At 39.0% G+C, this 23,204-nt stretch overlaps 1 protein-coding gene across 1 annotated transcript in view; it reads right to left on the bottom strand.

Moving 5' to 3' along the window:
* The window catches only part of exoc4 (exocyst complex component 4), a 394,720-nt gene that overhangs the window by 367,164 nt on the left and 4,352 nt on the right, over nucleotides 1–23,204 (bottom strand). The window contains 1 exon segment of the mRNA XM_068005175.1: nucleotides 16,129–16,513. Within this exon segment, the coding sequence (XP_067861276.1) occupies nucleotides 16,129–16,513 (385 nt within the window).

Below are 23,204 nucleotides of genomic sequence, written 5' to 3'. Positions count from 1 at the left end.
ACAACAACAACATGGAGTTGAGGGACCAAATGATAGAAAGTTACAGCAAAGAAACCTATGATATCAAGCTGTGGAAATAGTCAGTGACTAGCATAGGGGAGACTGCCAACATTCAAAGGCTTTTGCATAGATTAGATTGATGGATTTAAAACAAATAAACAAAGCAATGCACATTAGCACAGGAAACGTCAGACTGAAGAAAGATTGAAGTATAAGTGGTGAAGACATAAATATCCGATTTAGGTCACATCGGATATATAGTTAATGGATAGTCCTACTTGATGAAGATGGAAAAAGATTTAGGTATGATTACCAAAAATAGCCATTTGTGTTTACAGACTAATTAAGTACTGCATCACATCTCAAGGATGCTCTATTATAAACTGAAACAAGCTTTTCTAACTGTCACATTTCAGGATCTTTTGACCACTTTTCCACAAAAAGAATTTGGAAAAAAAAAACTTTCAATGTTATGATTCATATCATATAGTGCTCATGCAGGTTAACAAAAATAGGCTCGGAGACAATCGATAAAGATGCAAATAAACTAGCCTTGATATTATTTTCTTACAGGCTGTCAATAAAAAGCAATTCATGAGCTTTTTCTCGGTAATCGATAGTCAGTTCATACCTATTGTGTTGGAACATCACCTATCCAGGGCGCTCCTTTTCTGGCTGTGAACAGTGAGATAAAAAACACGCAGACAGTCAAGTAGACGTTTTTTTTCTTTTAAAAAAAAATCCAGTGGTGCAACGCTCTCGGGCAACAAGGGCTGCAACAATGTTGGAAAGAATAGCCAGAAATTATATTCTTCAAGTCAAGTAAGACAACTCAATAATGTGGAGGAGAAGCATGGCATAGTCTGTATTTTATGCAAAGATAAGTTGTACCATTTGAATTCAGCATGCCTGATCATAACTGCAATTCTGTCCGTTCACCTCACTATCAATTATAGCAGCTTATCGAGTCAAATCAGATCTCATCTCACCACATATTTGTTCGGTCTGCCTTCAGAAAGATTGAAATATATGTGCTAAAGATATTAATATCTGATTCAGGTCATAAGAGGGATACTAGTGTTGCAACCTTGTGCTATGTTATCGTGCAAATAGATATGGGCAGTGTGAGTCAACTTCCACAAAAGGAAGATAATCAGACCACTTACAGAAGAGACTGACACCATTGCACCCCAGAAGGTATCTGCAGCAGACTCAAAATGTAACACTAATCTTGTAGACAACATGATGGGGTCACACTTGCGTGCAGTTTTGGCCACCCTGTCTTCAAAATAATAGAAGTACTGCATCTGGCTCAGAGACATGTGCCAAGGATGATTCCATGACTTGAGCCTCCAGTGATGGCTTACAAATCTAAACTTGCTTTTCTTGCAGAAAAAGAGGTGACTCAGGTTTCCAAAGTACTGAAGGGCATGGCTAATGTCGATGCAACTGAATTTACACTGGGCTGTAAGTGCAGAGCTAAAGGACACAAGTACAAAATGAACCAGTCTCAAGATTCAGAGGTAGAAGAAATTGACTTCCACAACCAACCATGTGTGAAAAGATCCCCAACAGGTAAAGTTAACACTATGCTAATTCCTTTTTAAAAGGCTGCACAAATGGAGTTAATAAGATTGAGGGTTACAAGAATGAGACTAGACAGACACAGATTAAATGTTCTGCAGAATATAGTTCACATGCTGTGGTTTCACGGAAATGTGCTCTGACGAGTGTAACTGAACATGATTAAATGCAGCACAAATGTACACAAAAGCTGCTTCTTTCCAATATCCTCCCCTAATACCCAAGTAGCAGTGCCAAAGCATGATGTGCAAGAGTGGAAGTTTAAGCAGAAAAAAAAACAGCAAGGCAGCCAAACATTAAAACAACCACCAGTAGACATGTTACTATATTAGTACTGATAATCCTGGTCTCGGCAGAAAGGAGAAGCAATTGCAGTACTCTGCAAGCTATAAATTCTGCAGAAAATAAAAGCAATCATACTGCCACTGATGTATTTGGCCTGCATGAGAAAAATGCACATTGTTGGAGGAAACAAAGACAAGCTTACATAGAACATACAACACAGAAACAAGCCATTCGGCCCAACAGGTCCACGCAGGTGTTTATGCTCCACACAAGCCTCCTTCCACTTTACTTCATCTCACCCTATCAACATATCCTTCTATTACTTTCTCCCTCATTATTTCAAGGCCACAAACATGAGGTCCATCCAAAAACGGAACAGAGTAAAGTATTTTATACAAGAAAAAAAGAAAAAAAATGGCAAACTGCACAGAACAAAAATACGTCAGATAGCTCTATTTTCGTTGAGCCAAGGATGGGCATAACGTTTAATGAAGCACACTGCTTTTTCCATTTAATGCAAGTCAACAATCATCTAGAACTTGCAAGACAACTACGAGATGAAACTGCTTCAATATTACAACTACATCTTAAGCCTGTATAAACATTCTGGTTATGCAGTACATCAAATGGGGAGCACAGACAAAACTCCTGAATTGTATGATATTCCAAGAAATGCAATGGTGAATGAAAAGAGTGCGTCTACTATTTCCAACAATGGGCTGTGAAAAACAGTATCTTACAGTAATGCTAGCAGCCATGGCAGATGGCAAGAAACTACTGTACCAACTTTTGTGGCACTTGAGTGAAAGACACGATCTAAGGATGACATTCCACCCAGCAGATACGCACCGTCCCAGCAAAAGGGCTGGATAAGAGAGGATTTAATGTAGGTCCGGATAAGAACTATGTGGAATCACAGACCAAGTACCTTACTATGTTACATGCTGTAACAATGGATGCATTCCTTCATCATTTAACATTAGCCATGAAGGGGCTCGTGTTTCCCAGGGGGATGGCCCGCTATGGATATGGTTGCGATTAAGCCATTCAAGAATGTTTTGCAAAATGAGTACCACAACTGGCTTTTTGTGGCCAAGCATAAACTAACATCTACAGAAATCTGGCGGTGCCAAAAACTGCAATGGATACACTGTTATCCAGGGATTTAAGAAAAATTCCATCTGTAACAGGATGGAAGTGAGGATTGTCTTATTAAAATCACAGCAACTTAGAATTGAGTTCCAATGATAAGACTAGAAGTATAGATTTTGCCCTTCTTTTCCTGTAAGAAGATACCTTAGCATTGGGGGTGGTAAATTGTACAAAGGTGGTGTATTTTGTTTTTTTGCTGAAAATATCTTGGAGCAGATAGTGCATTGTATGGTTTCTAGTACATAATTATAAGTCAAGTTTATGTTTAAACTGTAAATTAGTGTTTAGCAAAGGATTTTATTATTTTTTTTCCTTGGTTTGCGTCTTCAGGTTAGATGTGAGGCAGATATAGAGTTTAGCTGAGGCTATATACAGGTCCATATAGTAATGCAGGATGCAATATTGCATTATATCCTAAAGCTTTATTTTGTTACCTTAGGAGACAGGAAGAAAGTTCATTTTACCCATTAGGAAGCTTTGTTTATACAGCTCCTTCAAAAGATAATTCACTGGACAAAAGTTCACACGAGTGCAGAATAGAAGTGGTCCATTGGAAGGAAGGGCTCAATGAGCTAAAATGAGCTTTTCTTGTTCCATATTTTTTTTGCATTCTTCTGACTCAGTATAAAAGCTGTGATACAAATAGATTGAACTAAATTGGTATCAACTCCTGATAGAAAGAGCCACAAATTCCAGTAATCTGTTTGCATTTTAATTCCAGTTTCCCTTTTCCAATGCCGTGTCACTTCCACTGCCCTCTTTAACAGGGATATGACAGCCTAGTTACAGACTCCTGGGCTGGCATAGGGTGCCTAGTCTGTGGTCCAAATGGTCATATCTGAAGGAAAAGTTGGGGGGGGGGGGGGGGGGGGGGGTGGAAATCAACTCTTCAGCTTTTAAAGGCGGCAAATGGAAAGGATCTTGTAGAAGTATACAAGATGCTAAGTGGTACAGAAAACACTTAACAAGAACGATATTTCATCTCATACTACAACTGTAGGACAAGCAAATAAAAAAAAGTTCAGGATTGATATCCATAAGCACTTCCTCATACAAAGAGTGATTAATATCCAGAATGAAGTTCTGGGTAGTGGAGTCAAAGGCTCTATCATTCAAGAATTAGTTGGATGCTTTGATTAAAGAGGAAACCATTTTTCTACAGAAGCCAGATCTCATCTTTACTGATCCTTGTCATCACTGAATTACAAAAAATAGCCATGTATAAGAATGAGAGAAGCTCATTCCATCTTTCCAGTTCACTCCATCATTAGAATTCATATAGCATCCTCATTTTAAAAAAATATTTCAGCCCAGTCACAATCACTGCACTCACTGGCAATCTATGAGCATGTTAAGTGTGAGCATTTACTTCTGTGTTTTGTCATATCGTAAGCTTATAAAATTGTTTCCATTACATCCTCAGGCTCCTGGTCCCGATTGTTATCCAAATTGCTCCAGGTTGCTTGTTAGCCGAGGACAGGATGGAACTTCACTAAGGTTCTTCCCTCACTGCTCCTCTTGGTTGAATAACTTTTTCTGGGTGTGGGGGGAAGCTATGAATACTGACAAACTTTTAGGGACCAACAAACACTGACAAAGGGGGTCAAGGACCTCTTGTCCTAACTTCTGCAGGTAGGGCCAGAAAATATTGCTATGCTTGCAAGAAAGGGTATTTTTTGGAAAAGTTGTAAAATACAGAATTTTTCAGAGGAGAAAATTATATAAAGGTGCTATAGTTTACTTTTCGCTGACAGCTGTCATGGAACATATTGTGTAGTGCATAGTTAACAGTATAACCAAACAGACAGAAATACAATGACATCATGGACCACCTGCAGAGCCAATTAATCTAGCATTATACATAAAGAATATCCACACTGCAAGGCAGCAGAGGGCAGCCACTGCATGTGAATCCATACTCTAGCATGAGTCGCAATCTTTGAGAGAACAGAAAAAGAGAAATTGAAAATAAATTCTTCAAAGGCTGGTCTGATCTGGAATTAAGTCTGGGCCTAACGAACAGGTGTCTAATGTTCTGTTCCACTATTCTAAATCGCTTTTAAGTATTTCTAACATAACATTAAGTATTTCTAACATAACATTCAGTAACGCTGTTGCCATAATTTGTATTGCATGAAACAAAATGCATGCAAAATAAACACAAATTGAGATTTTTGCTTGGGAAACATTCTTCCTTTACAAATGAACACAAAGGAAAAGAGCGAGAATCAGTGAAGACTTGGATAAGAACTAAGAATTCTTAAAAAGTAGCCACAGGGCCAACAATCTCCTAATTTTTGAAAAATCCAAAAAAGGATTGTGAAGAATGTACTTGGAGGCAAGGGACCCCCTTTGCACACTGGTTTGGAGTGTGTACAGTCTAGCCCTTCCCACTCTCTTTTCCATTAACGCTCTGCCAGTCACCCAGGAATCTAACACGTACTTTACGCACCAACAGTTTTTAGCTAGACTCTGACACACATGACATGCCCTTGCTTGATTACTACCTCAGTCATTTTATATTTATCTTCAATAAACCTTCATCAAAATAAATGAATGCCTGTTATTATGTCCAAATGATAATGCTCCTGAGAAATCTGTGCTTGTTGATGCAATTGTCTCAGACTGCTGGAGGTTTAAGGTCAAGTGCATATGAAAGCAAATGAGACAGAAACAAGCAATAACAACCTGATGCATACAGTAATGTTGCAATCGCACTTAGTAACAGCAATAAGATTGAGGAGCAAATTAAATGTCTGAAGTGGAAATTAGTTCCCATTAAACACCAACAGCCAAAAGCCACCATCTCAAGACTAACCTTTAAAGTGCTGAAACAGCACACTTTAAATTTTATTAGAATTTGAAAGGAATATTATAAAGCAATTAAAGGTTATATTATAACAATATATAATGAAGTGATATTACTAAACCACAAATGTATGTATATCACTTTTCAATAAAAACACTCTCTTCTTATTACCTGATACTATTACAACTTTGTTCTTGTATCACAATTTTATGAAACAAATTCAGTAGCTATAAGAGCTGCAGTAATGAAAGCAGGATTGAAAATATATGGCCTTCAACGGCTAATCTTCAAAAGATCACAAAAAAGAAATGGAAAAAATGAAGATTAAACTGCACAATGTATAAAAATGCCTCGGGTTGTGAAGGCTATAAATGCAAGGTGATCTTGGACTGAACCCAAGTGAAATATGGCCTTTGAGCCTGTGCTGAGCCTCCTGCTTGCTGTGAAGTACTTTGGGAACCCTGAAGACGTGAAAGAGGTTATATGAAGACAAGTTCTTCCTTTTACTTCCTTATGCTGGATACAAAAATTATGTAGTAAACCATGGTTAATAAAACGAAACTCATATTATACACCATCCTGGGAATCATATCAATTCTACGAATTGCACAATCAGCATTGTTCAGCTCATAAAATAACAGCCATCATGAAGTTTTTAAATGGAACATTTCTATTCCTTATGTTGGGATAATGGAGCACATTGAATGTTTAAATGCCAACTGTATCATTTTCATCTATATCCTACAGAAAATCCCAGGCTAAATAATATGCACTCCCTCAGTAACTCTCCTTTGCATAAAGACAAGTATGATGGCCAAAGTGTGCACTAGACAATAAATCTATATATAATGTAGCATGGCCAACGCATGTATTATATTCTTTTGAGAGTCTCATTGCAGCATTACTTCTCACAGTCATTAACATCCTCCTCACCAATCTCAGTACATTGCTTGAAGGAATTGACAGATAGTTTTTTTATAAAATTCAAAATTTATGCGATAAAGTAACATATGCTGTGTAGGGAGGCAAGGGCTTTGATTGAGTCTGTTACAACTGATGTTCTCATCCCACTCTCATCAGCTCCCTGACTAGCACCAAATTGGTCATTTACAAGTTATTCTCCTTTAGCATAACTCAAAGAAAAAAAAATTTACATCTCTCCCTGTAACTGTCTCTGCTCATCTCCCACTCTGCAATTCTTCTGGTCTCATTTGCTGTCTAGGTTTCACTTGCAATCCCCCTCTTTATGGCTCATACACTTCCTCTCGTTGTTCTACCTGACTCAAGTCACTTTCTGCAAGTCTCCCTTTTTTCCCCTCTGAGTCCAACTCTGCACACCTCTCCCAGTTATCTCCCTTTCTCCATATGTCTCCCTCCCTGAAATCTCAAGTGCATTTTCCTTGTCTCTGTATTTCTCTTTTTTGTTATGGAAATGATCTTGTCTCTTCCTGTACAAAGCCACAGCTTTCCTTTCATGCATCAGCAAAACTCTTCAAACTTCCTTCAGAAGAGTCTGACCGTCACACAAGCACTTCTCGTTAAATTATTAACCAAAAGGCTACTTCCATCATCACAAGCTGGAGGGGGCGGGGCGAAGGAGGGGTCAGTAGCATCAACTTCCAATCTCACCACAAACACCAATGGCTGGTTGGTTTGTGAAATTCTTTTGTTGCAAAGTTAGGAGACAGGTTGAAGGTAGGCGAGGAAAGAGCTGCTGACCATTCCAATTCCGGCCTTAATCCCCAAGAAACTTGCATGCCAAATAGTTTGAAAGGCAATGGCAATTTCTGTCTCTCACTCAACTGTCACAGTATACACAAGTAAAAGAGAAGTTCTCTTTCCTGCCAATGCTTATGTAACTTAGACAGGTATTCCCGACTTGTCCCAAACCCACCTAATTCAAATAGTTGCTCCACATGGACAATTTAATCCCTTCATTATTTTAAATACCTTAAAGCTTCCCAAAATCTACACTTTTCTAGAGTAGAAAGACCCAACTCTCTAAGCCTATCGTGATAACTAAGGGCTTTTAAACTAGGCATCAATCTAGTGGCCCTCCTCTGAATTTTTTCCAGGGCCTCTAGATCACCCACCATGTGAGAGGACCAAACCTGGATACAGTGTTCCAGAAAAGGCCTACCCAAGACCTTGTACAAAGACATGATAATGCATTTTGTTTTATATTGGATCATTCTAGCAACACAAACTAACACTTTATTTGCATTTACTATAGCCTAGTGGCACTGATCGTGAACCTCAACAGACACATGCACTATAATGCCTAGGTCTTTTTCCTGCTCAACAGCCTTCAGATCGGAGGCCTGCATGGTATATATACTTAGCATTAGCCCTTACCCACAAACATAGACTTTTATCTATATTAAAGGTTACATGCCAGACATTGGTTCTCTCCCATCTCTAACACCAGCACAAATCTTTGTCATTCACACACCTGCTGACATTTCCCCCAGTGCCTTAATTTAGCTCATTAATAAGATAGTGAAGAGCAACAAGATCCCAACACGAATCCCTGTAGGACTCTACTAGTAACCTGTCCCCACCTGTAATACTACCTCCAATAACAACCCTCTGTCTACAAAAATGCAACCAATTTCTTATCCGCCCCAGGATCTGCCCTCCAATCTCACAGGATTTTATCTTATGAATTAGCCTATTGTGTGGCACTTGCGAAAGACTTTTTGAAATCCAAATATATTACGTCAACTGGGCTATGTTAATCCATCAGCCGAGCAACCTCCCCAAAAATGTCAACCTGGTTCGAGTCGATGATGTAACTCGATGACACGACCTTCTTTTCAAGAAGCCATATTGAGAGACTAATACTAACTTGCATATAACTAAAGTCAAGCTAATGGGCCTTTAATTTTATGATTCTGACTTGTCACCCTTTTTGAATATTGCCACAACATGAGCCTCCCACCATTCCATGGGAACAATTCCTGACTCCAGTGAGCCATTAAAGATATGCAAGGGGCTCACATCACTTTGAGCACGCTCAGCTGAATACAATCGGGACAAACAGCCATACCTGATTGGAGACATCTTATTCTTTCCATGAAAGCATCTGCACGCAATTTGACATTTACAACTTTAGTGTCAACTGTACATAGCATCAATGGCAAGTGAGTATGGTCTACTGGAGAAGACCGATGCAAAATTCTCAGATAAGCTAGTTATTCATCTGATCGCTGCTTGTGGGAATTTGTGGCAAAATTGCAGCTGCTTTTTGCCTACATAACAATGATTTCAATTAGAAGAAATTCAATGGTATGTGGAGAGCTTTAAAAAAATTCTGAACATGTGATAAGGTGAGATATAAATGAGAGTCTTTCAGCAAAAATTGCTTACACTTAAAATTGTGCAGTGATCTCTTGTTACACCCCTGCCACAGATCCACCGCATCATAGTGATACAATAGGCTGGCTGGCATTCCAAAAAGTTCCCTTCTCATATTCAAATATTGAATCTTTTTTTGTCTCCCTGGACTCCCAACCCATTCATGATCTAAGAAGGTATGTTCTACTCCAGGTTCTGCCAATGCTGCTCAAGTCAGCCATTACAAGATGCACAAGATGGGCCCAGAAGGGGCATGGGATGAAATTCCATACCTTGGCAAGAAGCCTTCTACTTGGTAAATCTCTTATGATCCAAGATCAAAAATTCACTGTGCAAGTGAGTCATCTTGTTGTTCTATGGGAAAACACACTGGGAGCACCAACATGCTGAAACCAACACAATTGAATTGGAACACAATAAAGACTTGTTTTTTGCCAGAATTGCATGTAAGTGGGTATCACTGCACGTCATTACTGATTTGGAAGTGCCATTCTGGAAGGCATCTTACTGCAGGTCTCCTTTGAAAAAGTTAATGATGAAATGTTTCAGTTCATAAAGCAAGTCATAAAATCCTATCTCCAGCAGCATTATGAAGACAATATGGGAATTACAATTTCAATTTAGAAACCTGAAGCACGCATCACTGCTAAAATTACTCCAATTAATTTGAGTGGGAAAAAGAAAGGAAATTAAAGAATGCAATCCGGTAAGCATTAATTACAATCTTCATGTGCTTGCATAAATTACTTGTAAGCAGGAAGGTAATTTTAATAAGGAAAGGTTGTTATTCACTAAAATGCATAAATTGAAGAACAGGAAAATACTCAAGAACAATTTTTGTTTTCCCATCTGCTTCAATCAGGACATTTTGACGCATTTTTCTCTGCACATTTCAGCAACAGAACTTAATTTATTGACTATATTTTTTATGTACCTTTTGAAGCAAGCTCTATGTAACACAAAGTATATTGCACTGAATAAGTGATTTTGTGAACACTGCATGACAATGAAACATACTTCACAAAGGGTTTCAAGAAAAGGTTATATTAAATATAACAGTCTCTATAAAAAGCTTGGAAATGTTAGACTTTGTTGAGGGGGACTTTCATCATTGGTTGTTAATCAGCTGATGGAATTACAACAAATGAGCAGAGCGAGCAAGCACTTTTACAAAAAAAAGTCACTTTAAGAATATGGTGGTTACTGTTCAGGCTTTCTACCAGCCTAAGAGCTTTACGCCCATAGGAAAAAAAAGGTACTTTCTTCCGGCAGACCAAGCCTCGTATGATCCGAAACCTGCACCTTATATGTGCTGCATCCGACATAGCTTGCCCGAGTTTAACAATTACTGCACCTCCTAATGATTTTGTGGTACGCCAAAGATCACGTGGACTCCCATAACTCCTTAGAACAGCAGAAAATAACATTGACAGAGCAATGTGTCCAGGTAAGAACTAATAGTTATTTACTGATGTACAACACCTAAAAGCAGTAAGATACTGAGAGCGCTATAAATCGACACCAATGTGCATGTATGCATCTTTGTCTTTCAAACTAGTAAAAGAATTTTACAGGCTTTTCTTCTTTCCAATAGCTGAAGACTGAGGTGCTGAAGAAGTTATGTGAGTTATGTGTATGATAACTCATGGAGCCCCTTCTAAACCCACCCACGAAGCAGAGGCAGCGAGAAGGAGGGTGACCATGGAGCAATCCTCAAATCATACGGCTGCCTTTACTGCATCGTTGAAGCAGGCCCATTTAATGATCAAATGATTTCTTCTCAATGGCCAGGCAATTAAGAGATTAACCATTTTTAAATACTTAAACAGATAGGATGCAAACAATACTCTGCTTGCCAACTGATAGCAAATGAAGCCACAACTTCACCCAAATGGCAGAAGCTGGATTTAACAAGGACCAATAATTTCATAGAATCATAGAATTGTTACAGCACAGAAGGAGGCCATTCGGCCTATCGAGTCTGTGCTTGCTCTCTGCAAGAGCAATCCAGCTCGTCCCACTCCCCCGCCCTATCCAGGTAGCCCTGCAAATTTTTTCCTTTCAAGTACTTATCCAATTCCCTTTTGAAAGCCATGATTAAATCTGCCTCCATCATCTCAGGCAGTGCATTCCAGATCTTAACCACTCACTGTGTAAAAAAAAGTTTTTCCTCATGTCGCCTTTGGATATTTTGCCAATCACCTTAAATCTATGTCCTCTGGTTCTTGACCCTTCCGCCAATGGGAACAGTGTCTCTCTATCTACTCTGTCTATACCCTTCATGATTTTGAATACCTCTATCAAATCTCCTCTCAATCTTCTCTGCTCGAAGGAGAACAACCATAGCTTCTCCAGTTTATCCACATAACTGAAGTCCTTCATCCCTGGAACCATTCTAATAAATCTTTTCTGCACCCACACGAAGGCCTTCACATCCTTCCAAAAGTGCGGTGCCCAGAACTGGACACAATACTCCAGTTGTGGCTGGAGCAGTATTTTATAAAGGTTCATCATAACCTCCTTGCTTTTGTACTCTATTCCTCAATTTATAAAGTCCAAGATCCCATGTGCTTTTTTTAAACAGCTTTCTCAACCTGCTCTGCCACCTTCAAAGGTTTGTGCATATATACCCCCAGGTCTCTGTTCCTGCACCCCTTATAGAATTGTACCCTTTAGTTTATATTGCCTCTCCTCGTTCTTCCTATCAAAATGTATTACTTTGCACTTCTCTGTTAAATTTCATCTGCCATGTGTCCGCCCATTTCACCAGCCTATTTATGTCCTCTTGAAGTCTATTACTATCCTCCTCACTGTTCACTACACTGCCAAGTTTTATGTCATCTGCTAATTTGGAAATTGTGCCCTGTACACCCAAATCCAAGTCATTAATATAGATCAAGAAAAGCAGTGGTCCTAGTGCCAACCCCTGGAAAGCACCACTGTATACCTCCCACCAGTCCGAAAAAACAACCGTTCACTACTACTCTGTTTCCCTTAACTTAGCCAATTTCTTATCCATGCTGCCACTGCCCCTTTTATTCCATGGCCTTCAACTTTGATGACAAGCCTATTATGCAGCACTTTATCAAACACCTTTTGAAAGTCCATATACAGCAGATCAACCACATTGCCCTTTGAAGAGATTGGTTTCATAGGCTATTGGGTTTGCAGTACTCCACGATGAATTTTAGTAAGGGAAGGTAACAGTTATCTCCAGTTGAACTATTTTGAAAACTGTGTAAAATAAACACAATTTCTTTTTAAAATCAGAGGATGAAAACTCTGCTTTTGTCACAATGTATATCATACATATGATGATCAACCACTTCTTCAAAAAGGCTGGGTCCAAACATCTGTTGAGAAGTCTTGGCTGCTCTGACAAATTCCCGGTTACAAACACCATGCTGTGGCTCAAACGGTCCATATGGACAGATGCTGTGGTGGTGACTCAATCTCAATCATGGATAGACAGTACAACACAGCAGCTGAGTCTGGGCTGCATTAAAGACAGTCTGCTCAAATACAAGTCTGGGACAGTCAGCAGTGACATTCATCTGAGGGGGAAAGAGAGGAGACATAATCTCACATTTTAAACTCTATTCTTTTGGTGTGTAAACATTATCCTACTTAGTCAGACTGGTGGGGTGATCCAGGCTGTGGACATCTATGAGTGCATAACACTATTTGGTCAAATCAGGAGTATAATGGAATACTCACCACTTGCCTCAGTTGGTGCAACACAAAATCCAAGATGGAGCAGTTCACTTTATCGGCATCCCTGCCACGATATTCACCCTCTTCATTGCGAATGCACTGTGGCAGTAATATGCATGTTCTACAGAATGCATTGTAGCAATTCCCGAAGGTTACTTCAACAGCATCTCCCTCCACTACACTCTACCACCGAAAAGAACAAGAGTTGCAATGTTGTGGGAATACCATGACCTCTAAGTTCCCCTCCAAGTCACACGCCATCCTAATTTGGGCAAGTTTGCCATCCCACCTGATACTGCTGAAAATCAATTTGCGATCGAGCAAATGTCGGGTGATGAAGCAGTTGGTTCAGCGGTACCCCTGCAGAGATCGATAAGCATGGCGGCAACAAGAGACTTGCCCTCTACAATACAATCTAAAAATATGAAATTACAGCCAGATTTCGAAGACGTCAACATTGTGCACCTCAACAAGTGTAAAAGGCGATCACTAATGCTGTGATAGTCACCGTGGATTTTCTCTTCTATTGGCAGCAGGTAAAATTCTCACCCGCATCATGCTCTGCCGACTCCCCAATTCCCACCCACCCTACCTTTTTCAGCACTGTACAATACTTATTTTAATGATTGATATACCATCTCAAATGTATCTCAGGCACAATCTTTTTGTGAATTAAAAAATACAAACAGAGTAAATGGTAAAAGTCATAAGCCATTATAATAATATGCTCAGGGACAGCTTAAGTATCTGTAGTACCAGTGCTGCCTCATGTATTGTTAAATAGAAGCTGTGCTATTAGGTAGTAAAGATAATTTGAAGTTGTACATATGTTTGTTGCTGAATGGTAGGACTCCTTAAAATATACAGGGGGAGAATTATTAACCAGGCGACAAGGTTAGTTTGGCCTCTGCAGAAAAACCTACTTTGGTTTCCACGCTGCACTGCAGTACTAGCATTAATTAATCCACATTAAGAAAAACTCGCACTTAGAGCACCTTATTACATCTCAAAGCTCTTCACATAAGATGTTCTTACGGCGAGCGGCATCTTCAACCTTCGTCTGATGTGCACAAAAACAAAAGTAATGCAGATGACCATTCGTGACTTGCTTTTTGTCAATGACTGCATGCTATTAATCCATAAGCGCGAGGATATTTAACTGCTATAATTAACTTAAAGACTAAAGTGATGAAAAAGCTCATACCTGGTCATCCAGTCACACCCCCCTTCAGCGCATCCATAACAACTGAGACTCATCGGTGGGAGACTCCATTTTTTGTGGGAGCTTGTGCACAAACATGGCTGCCACGTTTGTCTTTAAAACATGAACTACACTTCAAAAGTAATTAATTGGCCCTGAAGCATTTAGCAACCTCCTGAGGGAGTGAAAGGCGCGACATAAATGCTAATTACATAGAATTTACAGCACAGAAACAGGCCATTCGGGCCAACCGGTCCATGCCTGTCTTCGTGCTCCACACAAGCCTCCTCCCACTCTATTTACTTCATCTCACCCTACCAGTCCATCACCCAATCAGCATATCCTTCTATTCCTTTCTCAGTCCTGTAATTATCAAGCTTCCCCTTAAAAGTATCTATGCTATTCGCCTCAACGACTCCATGTGGTGGTGAGTTCCATATTCTCACCACTCTGAGTAAAGAAGTTTCTCCTGAATTCCTTATTGGATTTATTAGTGACCATCTTTTATTTATGGACCCGAGTTTTGGACTCTCCCAAAAGTGGAAACATCATCTTTACGTCTAAGCTATCAAACCCCTTCATAACTTTGAAGACCTCAAATAGCTATCAAACCCCTCAGCCTTCTCTTTTCTAGAGAAAAAAGCCTCAGCTTGTTCAATCTTTCCTGATAGGTATAACCACTCAGTTCTGTTATCATCCTGGTAATTCTTTCTTGCATTTCCAATGCTTCTATATCCATTTTGTAATATGGAGACCAGAACTATGCACAGTATTCTAAGTGTGATCTAACCAAGATTCTATATAAGTTTATCGTAACGTCTCTGCTTTTGAATTCTATTCCTCCAGAGATGAACCCCAGTGCTTTGTTTGCACTTTTTATGGCTTTGTTAACCTGCATTGCAATTTTTAATGATTTGTGTATCTGTATCTCTAGATCCCTTTGCACCTCTACCCCATTTAGACTCTTATTTTCCCAAGGAGTAAATGGCCCCCTTATTCTTCCTACCAAAATGTAACACCTCGCACTTCTCTATATTGAAATGTATTTGCCATTTACATGCCTATTCTGCAAGTTGTTAACATCATCTTATATTTTACTGCAGTCCTCCTCAGTATTAAAACTATACCCCCCAATTCTTGCTTTCTTTGTTGCCAACACAAAATCAAATGTTAGCCAACTTCTTCCTTAGAAGGAGGCATTAAGATTAACATCCAATTTTTAAAAATACACCCAATTCACTAGTGATCTTGTTTACAAAAGGTTAGCCATAGCATGTTTTGAAAATGCTTCACCGTATATTACACAAGAATCTGACCATTCAGCTCAGCAAGCTAATTACTACTACAGGTTATGTACAAATTACACTCATGCCATCTCTTAACGTATTTAAAATCTTGAGGGGACATATGTAAAATTTTCAAGAAGATAAAGCTCTTAGAAAATTCTTTTTTACCCAAGGAAATCGAATGAAATGCCACTGTATCAATCTAAGATTACAATCTACATTATTCAACCCTAACCAGTTCTAATGAACAGATGACATTTCCACAGATCCTGTAGCACATGTCCCATTATGTCCAAAGCAGTTAATCAAAGTAGCACAGACTCCTTTTTCAAGGAATCCATTTTACATATCTACCACCCTGTGCTAGACTCTAACATCACTTGACACTTGTAAATTTTGTATTCGACATCTGTGTTTGCAGCTTAAAATAAATGGCTTGTTTAAAGAAAGAATAATCATCTTTGTTGTTTTTCTATGAATTCCTTCCAGTCTATCAATGTCCTTCAGAAGGAACCCGGGAGTTACTTAGAATTAAAATAACCTCTTGCATTCATAACCAAATGCCGTGAGATGCATTTTAATACTCTCCAATTAGCGTTGTGATAACAGCTTCACATTCACAATATACTTTCATAGAATGGTCAGTTCAGTAATCTTTCAGGAACTGAATCTGCATGGATTACTGAGTGACATACACTAACCTGCCATAACATTTCGGGTGAATGGCATAGGGTACTTACCAGCATGTCTGTGGCGTGAAGGTAATGTTTGCTTGCCATGCATCGCTCCAGTTTCTGTGGCACCTGTTTGATGTTCTCAATTTCATCCAGCAGATTTAGCACATGCTTGTGTTCAATACCTTCGATCCACAGTTTGCGTAACTCATCTCTTTTGCAGTGCAGCAGCATCTTGCATGAAAGCAGATTCTCCTTCACCTGCTTGATCTTGTTGCGTGAGCTGGTGATACGTTCTGTGATGCTTTGGTATGTCCTGATGGCTGTGGTAAGTTCTGTGTAGTGCTGTACAATCAATTCATCCAAGTCACGGTCGCATTTCTCATAAGCTTCCTCCAGACGGCCCTTTTCAGCTTCTCGATCCTGAACATCATCACTAGTTGACAGAGTTCTACAGGAAGACACAAAGGAAAACTTGAAGTAGGAATAATGTCATTTTCATGTAGTGCACTGGATAACAAAAACAAGAAAACTATTGTCATTAATACCACTTGAACCCCATTGCAGTAATTCAGCATGAAAATAATCAATGGGATTTTTTGCTACACTTATTGCAATACTCTTAATATGGCTGTTGATTATGTATTTTTTGGTCATTTTCTTTTATAATATGCATCAGAAGACTGTAGATAATTAACAGCTTTGTACATCTTGTTTACCTGCATAACATTGGACTTAAAGTAACTCACTGTATTTAAAACACTTCTGAGAGACTGACAAGGTGCTATAAAAAAAATGGAAGTCTGACATTTTAGCAACCCAAAATCACTCGCACCCCACCCCTTCCCAACTCCCTTGTTTATGTACAGGGTAGTATTATCCTACACACCGTGATATTCCCCAGGAATTCCCACTTTGATGGCATGAACTGGATCCTTGCACAAATTGAAGCAGCCATTCTGTACCCATTAACTGTTTCTACCACGGTCACAGTGCTCCTGCACTTTGCAGTTAAAATTTTACATTTTAACCAAGGAGAAAAAAAGAGCATGAACTTTAAGTGTGCTTTTTTAGTCATATTTACCTGCAAAACAGAGTGCACATCTTAATTTTCAGGTACCAAAAATGTGTATTATGTTAATCGATTATACTGACCAGTCTCAAAGGGGACTGCATCATTTAAACAGACTTTGTACAGAAAAAATATACAGTTCTTTTGAAAATACAAACTAATTGATTCCACTAACCAGTGATCACACTAAGGGGCTTTAACTGTGTTACTACTTCTCAGATCCACAGCCTTCCACTATTTTTGAGTCACGCAGATCAAATAATCCTTTGAAGTTCAGCGTACTGTTTTGTTAGTCTTTAGGGGGAAAATATATGGGGTACTGCCTTTCTAATAAGAAGTTCTATTAAACATGGCATCAAATGCAGCTTCAGAAACCCTGGGAGTTAAGTATTAGATGGATACTCAAAATTTTGTTCTTAATTAAACACCATATTTTACAGATTAAAACAATACATGTTTGCAGTTGTCCTGACTTGATTTTATTCTGAGTTCCCTTGCTTGTCCCACCTATATCAAATTCACATAGCAGTGATTTCACTTAATGGCTGAGCAGCTACCTTTAGGAAACAAACAGAATATGCATTTCACAAGATTAAAAAGGTCGGTTCATAGTTATTTGATAATGGCATGTACACCCTATCACACTAAATATATATTGTCCAAAGAGATATTAATCATACAATGAATACAGTTATGAATGCCACCTTATTGCAGCTCCACATCGAGTTTAACACTCTGCTGACACTTGCTGTGCAGACTTGCACCTCAACAATAATCATTTGAACAAGATACACGTGATACTCATAAACAATATCATAGAAGCAGTCAGTTCTTTCAAGGGACAAGCAGGAAGGAAAAAAAGATAATTTTGAAGAGGGGAAAAAGAAACAGTGGACCAAACAAATCTTAAGGGCAAGCAAGCACCTGAAACCCTGAAGAGACAATCTATGTCACAATCGAGAGAAGATTTTGATTTATCTTTTGATAATAGACAATAAATCTAAATATAACAAGAGGAAGTTTGCATTTTTATTGGTCAGTCGAGTAAATTAACCCAAACTGTCACCTTAAATATATGAGGCAGTCAATGGCCAAATACTGTACTGAACACAGGCACGGATACTGTACTTCTCATTAGCATTTGTAATATTGTTCAAGTTTAATTTTGAAGTGCAACGGAGTGTCCTCAGTGAAAAACACTATTTTCTGTTTGTGCACCAACTTCTAATCATGCTTTTGTTTTTCTGTAATGTATTGCATCCAATTAAATTCAATACATGCGATTTGGTTCGATCATTTTAAACCAAAGTGGGCATTTACACTGCAAACAGAAGTTAACATTAATGCCATCAGCATTATGGTTTTTTTCCCAAACCTAAATGCAGACATCTCCAGAAGGTTTAAGGTTGTCATTTAGCAATGGAAGGACAAGATATCAAGTAGGGTGCACTGCCTGAAGCACCAGTCTATTAGATAGAATATGCTGGATGCCTTTTTTTCCATTCTACAGTATTTCAGTTATTGATTAAGAATTGTTTAACATGTACAAGGAATGTGTGTATATTGTATACAAGATAATGGGTAACTAAAAGCACTTTAAAAGGCAGTAAAACACTGAGTGGTTCATTAAAAAAAATTAAATGGTTTATCACCAGAACTCTAAAACTTGAACTAAGTTTTTGTTTTGCTTTAAAAATTAAAACTGACTCAACGGTGCCGAACGAAGAAATCCACAGATGTCAGAACTGTGTAATCAGTTCCTAGCACCAATAGGAACAAAATGTACTTGCGAGCATATCGCATGACTCAAACTGCTGTGTATCATAGTATCACGGTATCTTACAACACAGGAGGCCTTTTGGCCCATCGTGCCTGTACCGGCTCTTTGAAAGAGCTATTCAATTAGTCCCACTTCCCTGCTCTTTCCCCATCAAATAACATCCCTTGTATATATTGAAGAACACACTTCATAATCAATAATGCTGGTGGATTCAGAAAAAGCCATCAAACACATTCTATTTAGTGTAGGTGGTGCTGCAGGCAACACACTCCACTTCCCTCATCCCAAAGCCAGCTTATGTCAGCAGGTCTGCATTTAGATTTGAACAACCTCTTATACAGGTGACACAATCCTCAAATTATTTCTGCAATGCAAACATGATTTCTGATTTAAAATGATAAATATATTGAATTCAATTGGATGAAATGCAGTCGATGTGAGAATTAGAACAAATAAAAGGAAAATTCAGAGATAACTTCATAACATCCGGAACATATTGCAGAAAATCTTAGAAGAGCAACAGAAGAGGTCAGTGAAAAAATCAAGCCATCCTGCAACTCTATATTGCTTTGCAAGACTTTTCATTACAGCTTTTAAAAAACAAAATTGCCACATCTGCTATTTGTAAACTGGTGTTACAAAGATAGTTCTGGTCCACTCACGACAATTTACAATAAGGGTATTCAGGAGGAAAAGCACAGATTCTCAATGTACACTTTATAAAACAAAACAAACCTGATTCCCACTGAAAATTCTGCATGTGATATTCTGACCTGCCTGCAGTGAACCATGTGTGAACAAGCATGCCCTTTTCAATCTCCAACCCATAAATCTCTGCTGTATGAAGCAACATGGGTTGCAGCAATTTAAAAAAATTACTAGAATTCAGTGTTGAATATATTATATAAATAACCAGATCTTCAATAATAAATCTTAGGCAGCAATTTGACCTGAGTTCAACTTATATATGCAAGCCATCTTGCCATGATGCTCAAGAAAAACACAGGTTGGAGTAAACTTTAATCCCCCTCCTTCCTCACCTCTCATGAAGGTGTTAACTACTTGCTACATAGAGTTTCACAGGCACCAGATGATCGCCAATATCTTGCCCAATTGGCCATTATTCACATGTGCTTGGATAATGAGTGTCAAATGCTATTTAACTGTGGGGGCATCACAAAGACGACTAATCCTGTCCCCAACTGAAAAGCACATGCTGAGATGACTGGAGAACAATCAGAAGTACAAACCCTGGCCAATTCTGTCACTTCCTATCAGTGAGCACTGAGGCCAGCTGGAGCAGCCCTACCACCATGTGTTAAGTTGGAATGCATTTTCATGATATTGAGATCTAAGTTCAGATACTGTTGATCAATCTCTGAAATATGAAATCATGTGAATGCCTTAATGCGTCACTGCCTTGTAATAGTTGCATTCTGTGCGCTATCCTACATACACTTCATTGATAGGCAGCCAGTAACACCATATGGTCCAAGACATCAGAGGTGAAGAGGAAGTTAAATTGCAGGAAAATGTTGTAATCCACCACTCAAAGTGTGTTGGAATATTTCCCATTATCTTATGTGATTAGTTTTTATTGTATGCAAGTACATCACACTAAAAGAATTTGTAGCGCTGTTCACACCCACAGAACATCCCAAAGCATTTACAGCCAATTAATTACATTTGAAATGTAATCACTGTACACAAACGCAGCACTAATGTATGTGTAGCAAAATCCGCCAAAGCACTGACCATTAACATGCGTTTTGTGGTGTTGACTGAGGGGGTGGAGATTGATAAGAACACTGGGAGAACTCCCTGCTCTGCATTGACTAATGCACGCAATCTTGTGCATCCACCTAAATGGGCAGATGGAACCTTGGTTTAACATCTCATTTGAAAGGTGGCACCTCTGACAATGCAGCACTCCCTCAGTACTGCACAGAAGTCTCAGCTTTGATTATATACTCAAGTTGGACTTGAACCAGGGGCGAAAGTGCTGCAAACTGAGCCATGCTGATACTGAGCAAATTACATTCTAAGCAAAATGCAGAGAGTTACACCCACGTCACTGTACTGTGTCGATTAGTTTCTTTTCCTTGTGGAGTAACCATCTAGTCAGGAAAGCAAAATTCATTCAAGTGATCAAACAACAAAGAAAGTTTTAGAAAAACCGTTGAAAATCAAAATAATTGTTGTGAAAAATAAACTTAAAATATTTATACTAGAAAATTATTAAGTTACTGCACTGACACATATGTCCAGAACACATGTTTAACAGCACAGTTTGGAAATGTTACAGAACTGGTCAGTTGGGCCCAGGCAACAAAAGTCAAAAATCAAGTTGCTTTACATGTCACACATTTTCATAGAATCTTACAGCACAGAAAGAGCCGGCTCTTTGAAAGAGCTGTTCAATTTAGTCCCGCACCCCAGCTTTCTCATCCCATTTCATGCCATCTACAAGCTTTGAAATTATGCCCTGTATACCCAAGTCTGGGTCATTAATATAGATCAAAAAGAACAGTGGTCCCAACATCGACCCGTGGCAGATACCACTGCACACTTCCCTCCAGTCTGAAAAACAACCGTTCACCATAACTCGCTACTTTCTGTCCCTTAGCCAATTTCGTATCCCCGCAGCCACTGCCCCTTTATTCCAAAGGGCTTCTTAGATTTTTTCTTAGAAAACTACAAGACTGTTTTATTATCCATCTGCAGAAGCAGTCAAGGCCATCACGATGAACGAGAACAACTTATTTTAAAAAGTTAATTGCCCAGGACTTATAGAAATGAAACTTCACCCCATCATTGAATGAATCACAGTTATTACAGGTCTGATGTGGAGATGCCGGTGATGGACTGGGGTTGACAAATGTAAGGAATCTTACAACACCAGGTTAGATTTTCAAATAAAACAGTTGGACTATAACCTGGTGTTGTAAGATTCCTTACATATTACAGGTCTGGACATTAAATCAGGACTTGGCTGGATTAAGTTGTATTGTTATATCTTTATCACTTTCAGAATGTGATAGCTAACATTTTGAATGAAAAAAAATGGAAATTTTACATTCACATATAAAGAAGAAAGACTTGCATTTATGTAGCACCTTTCATGTAACACCCTAAAATGCTTTAATAAGACCATAAGAGATAGGAGCAGGAGTAGGCCATTCGGCCCTTCGAGCCTACTCCGCCATTTAATGAGATCATGGCTGATCTGATTTTTACCTCAACTCCACCTTCCCGCCCTTTCCCCATATCCTTTAACTCCCTTGCTGATCAAAAATTTGTCCAACTCAGCCTTGAATGTATTCAATGACTCAGCCTCCACAGCTTTTTGGGGTAAAGAATTCCAAAGATTCAAGACCCTCTGGGAGAAGAAATTCCTCCTCATTTCCGTCTTAAACGGGCGACCCCTTATTCTGAGACTATGCCCCCTGGTTTTAGATTCCCCCACGAGGGGAAACATCCTCTCAGCATCTACCCTATCAAGTCCCCTCAGAATCCTGGATGTTTCAATAAGATCTCCTCTCATTCTTTTAAACTCCAATGAGTATTGACCCAACCTGTTCAATCTTTCCTCATAACACAACCCTTCCATACCCGGAATCAACCGAGTGAACCTTCTCTGAACTGCCTCCAATGCAAGCATATCCTTCCTTAAATAAGGGCACCAGAACTGTACACAGTACTCCAGGTGTAGTCTCACCAGCACCCTGTACAGTTGTAGCATGACTTCCCTGCTTTTATACTCCATCCACCTAGAAAAAAAGGCCAATATTCCGTTTGCCTTCCTGCTGCGCCTGTATGTTGACGTTTTGTGTTTCATGTACCGGAGCATTTTGTTGTATTTCTCCATTCAAATAATATTTTGCTTTTTTATTTTTCCTCCCAAAGTGGATGACTTCACATTTTCCCACATTATATTCCATCTGCCAATTTTTTGCCTATTCGCTTAACCCGTCAATATCCCTTTGCAGACACTTTGTGTCCTCATCGCAACTTGCTTTTCCACCTATCTTTGTATCATCAGAAAATTTGGCCACAAAACACTCTGTTCCTTCATCCAAGTCATTGATATATATTGTAAACAGTTGAGGCCCCAGCACTGAGCCCTGCGGCACTCCACTAGTTACAGATTGCCATTGTGAAAATGACCCTTTTATCCCGACTCATTGTTTTCTGTTAGTTAGCCAATCCTCCATCCATGCCAGTATATTACCCCCAACACCATGAGCTCTTATCTTGTGCAGTAACCTTTTATGTGGCACCTTATCAAAT

The sequence above is a fragment of the Heptranchias perlo genome, chromosome 24 (genome assembly GCF_035084215.1).
Source record: "Heptranchias perlo isolate sHepPer1 chromosome 24, sHepPer1.hap1, whole genome shotgun sequence".
NCBI lineage: Eukaryota > Metazoa > Chordata > Chondrichthyes > Hexanchiformes > Hexanchidae > Heptranchias > Heptranchias perlo.
This window is presented reverse-complemented; position numbering and strand designations above follow the sequence as displayed.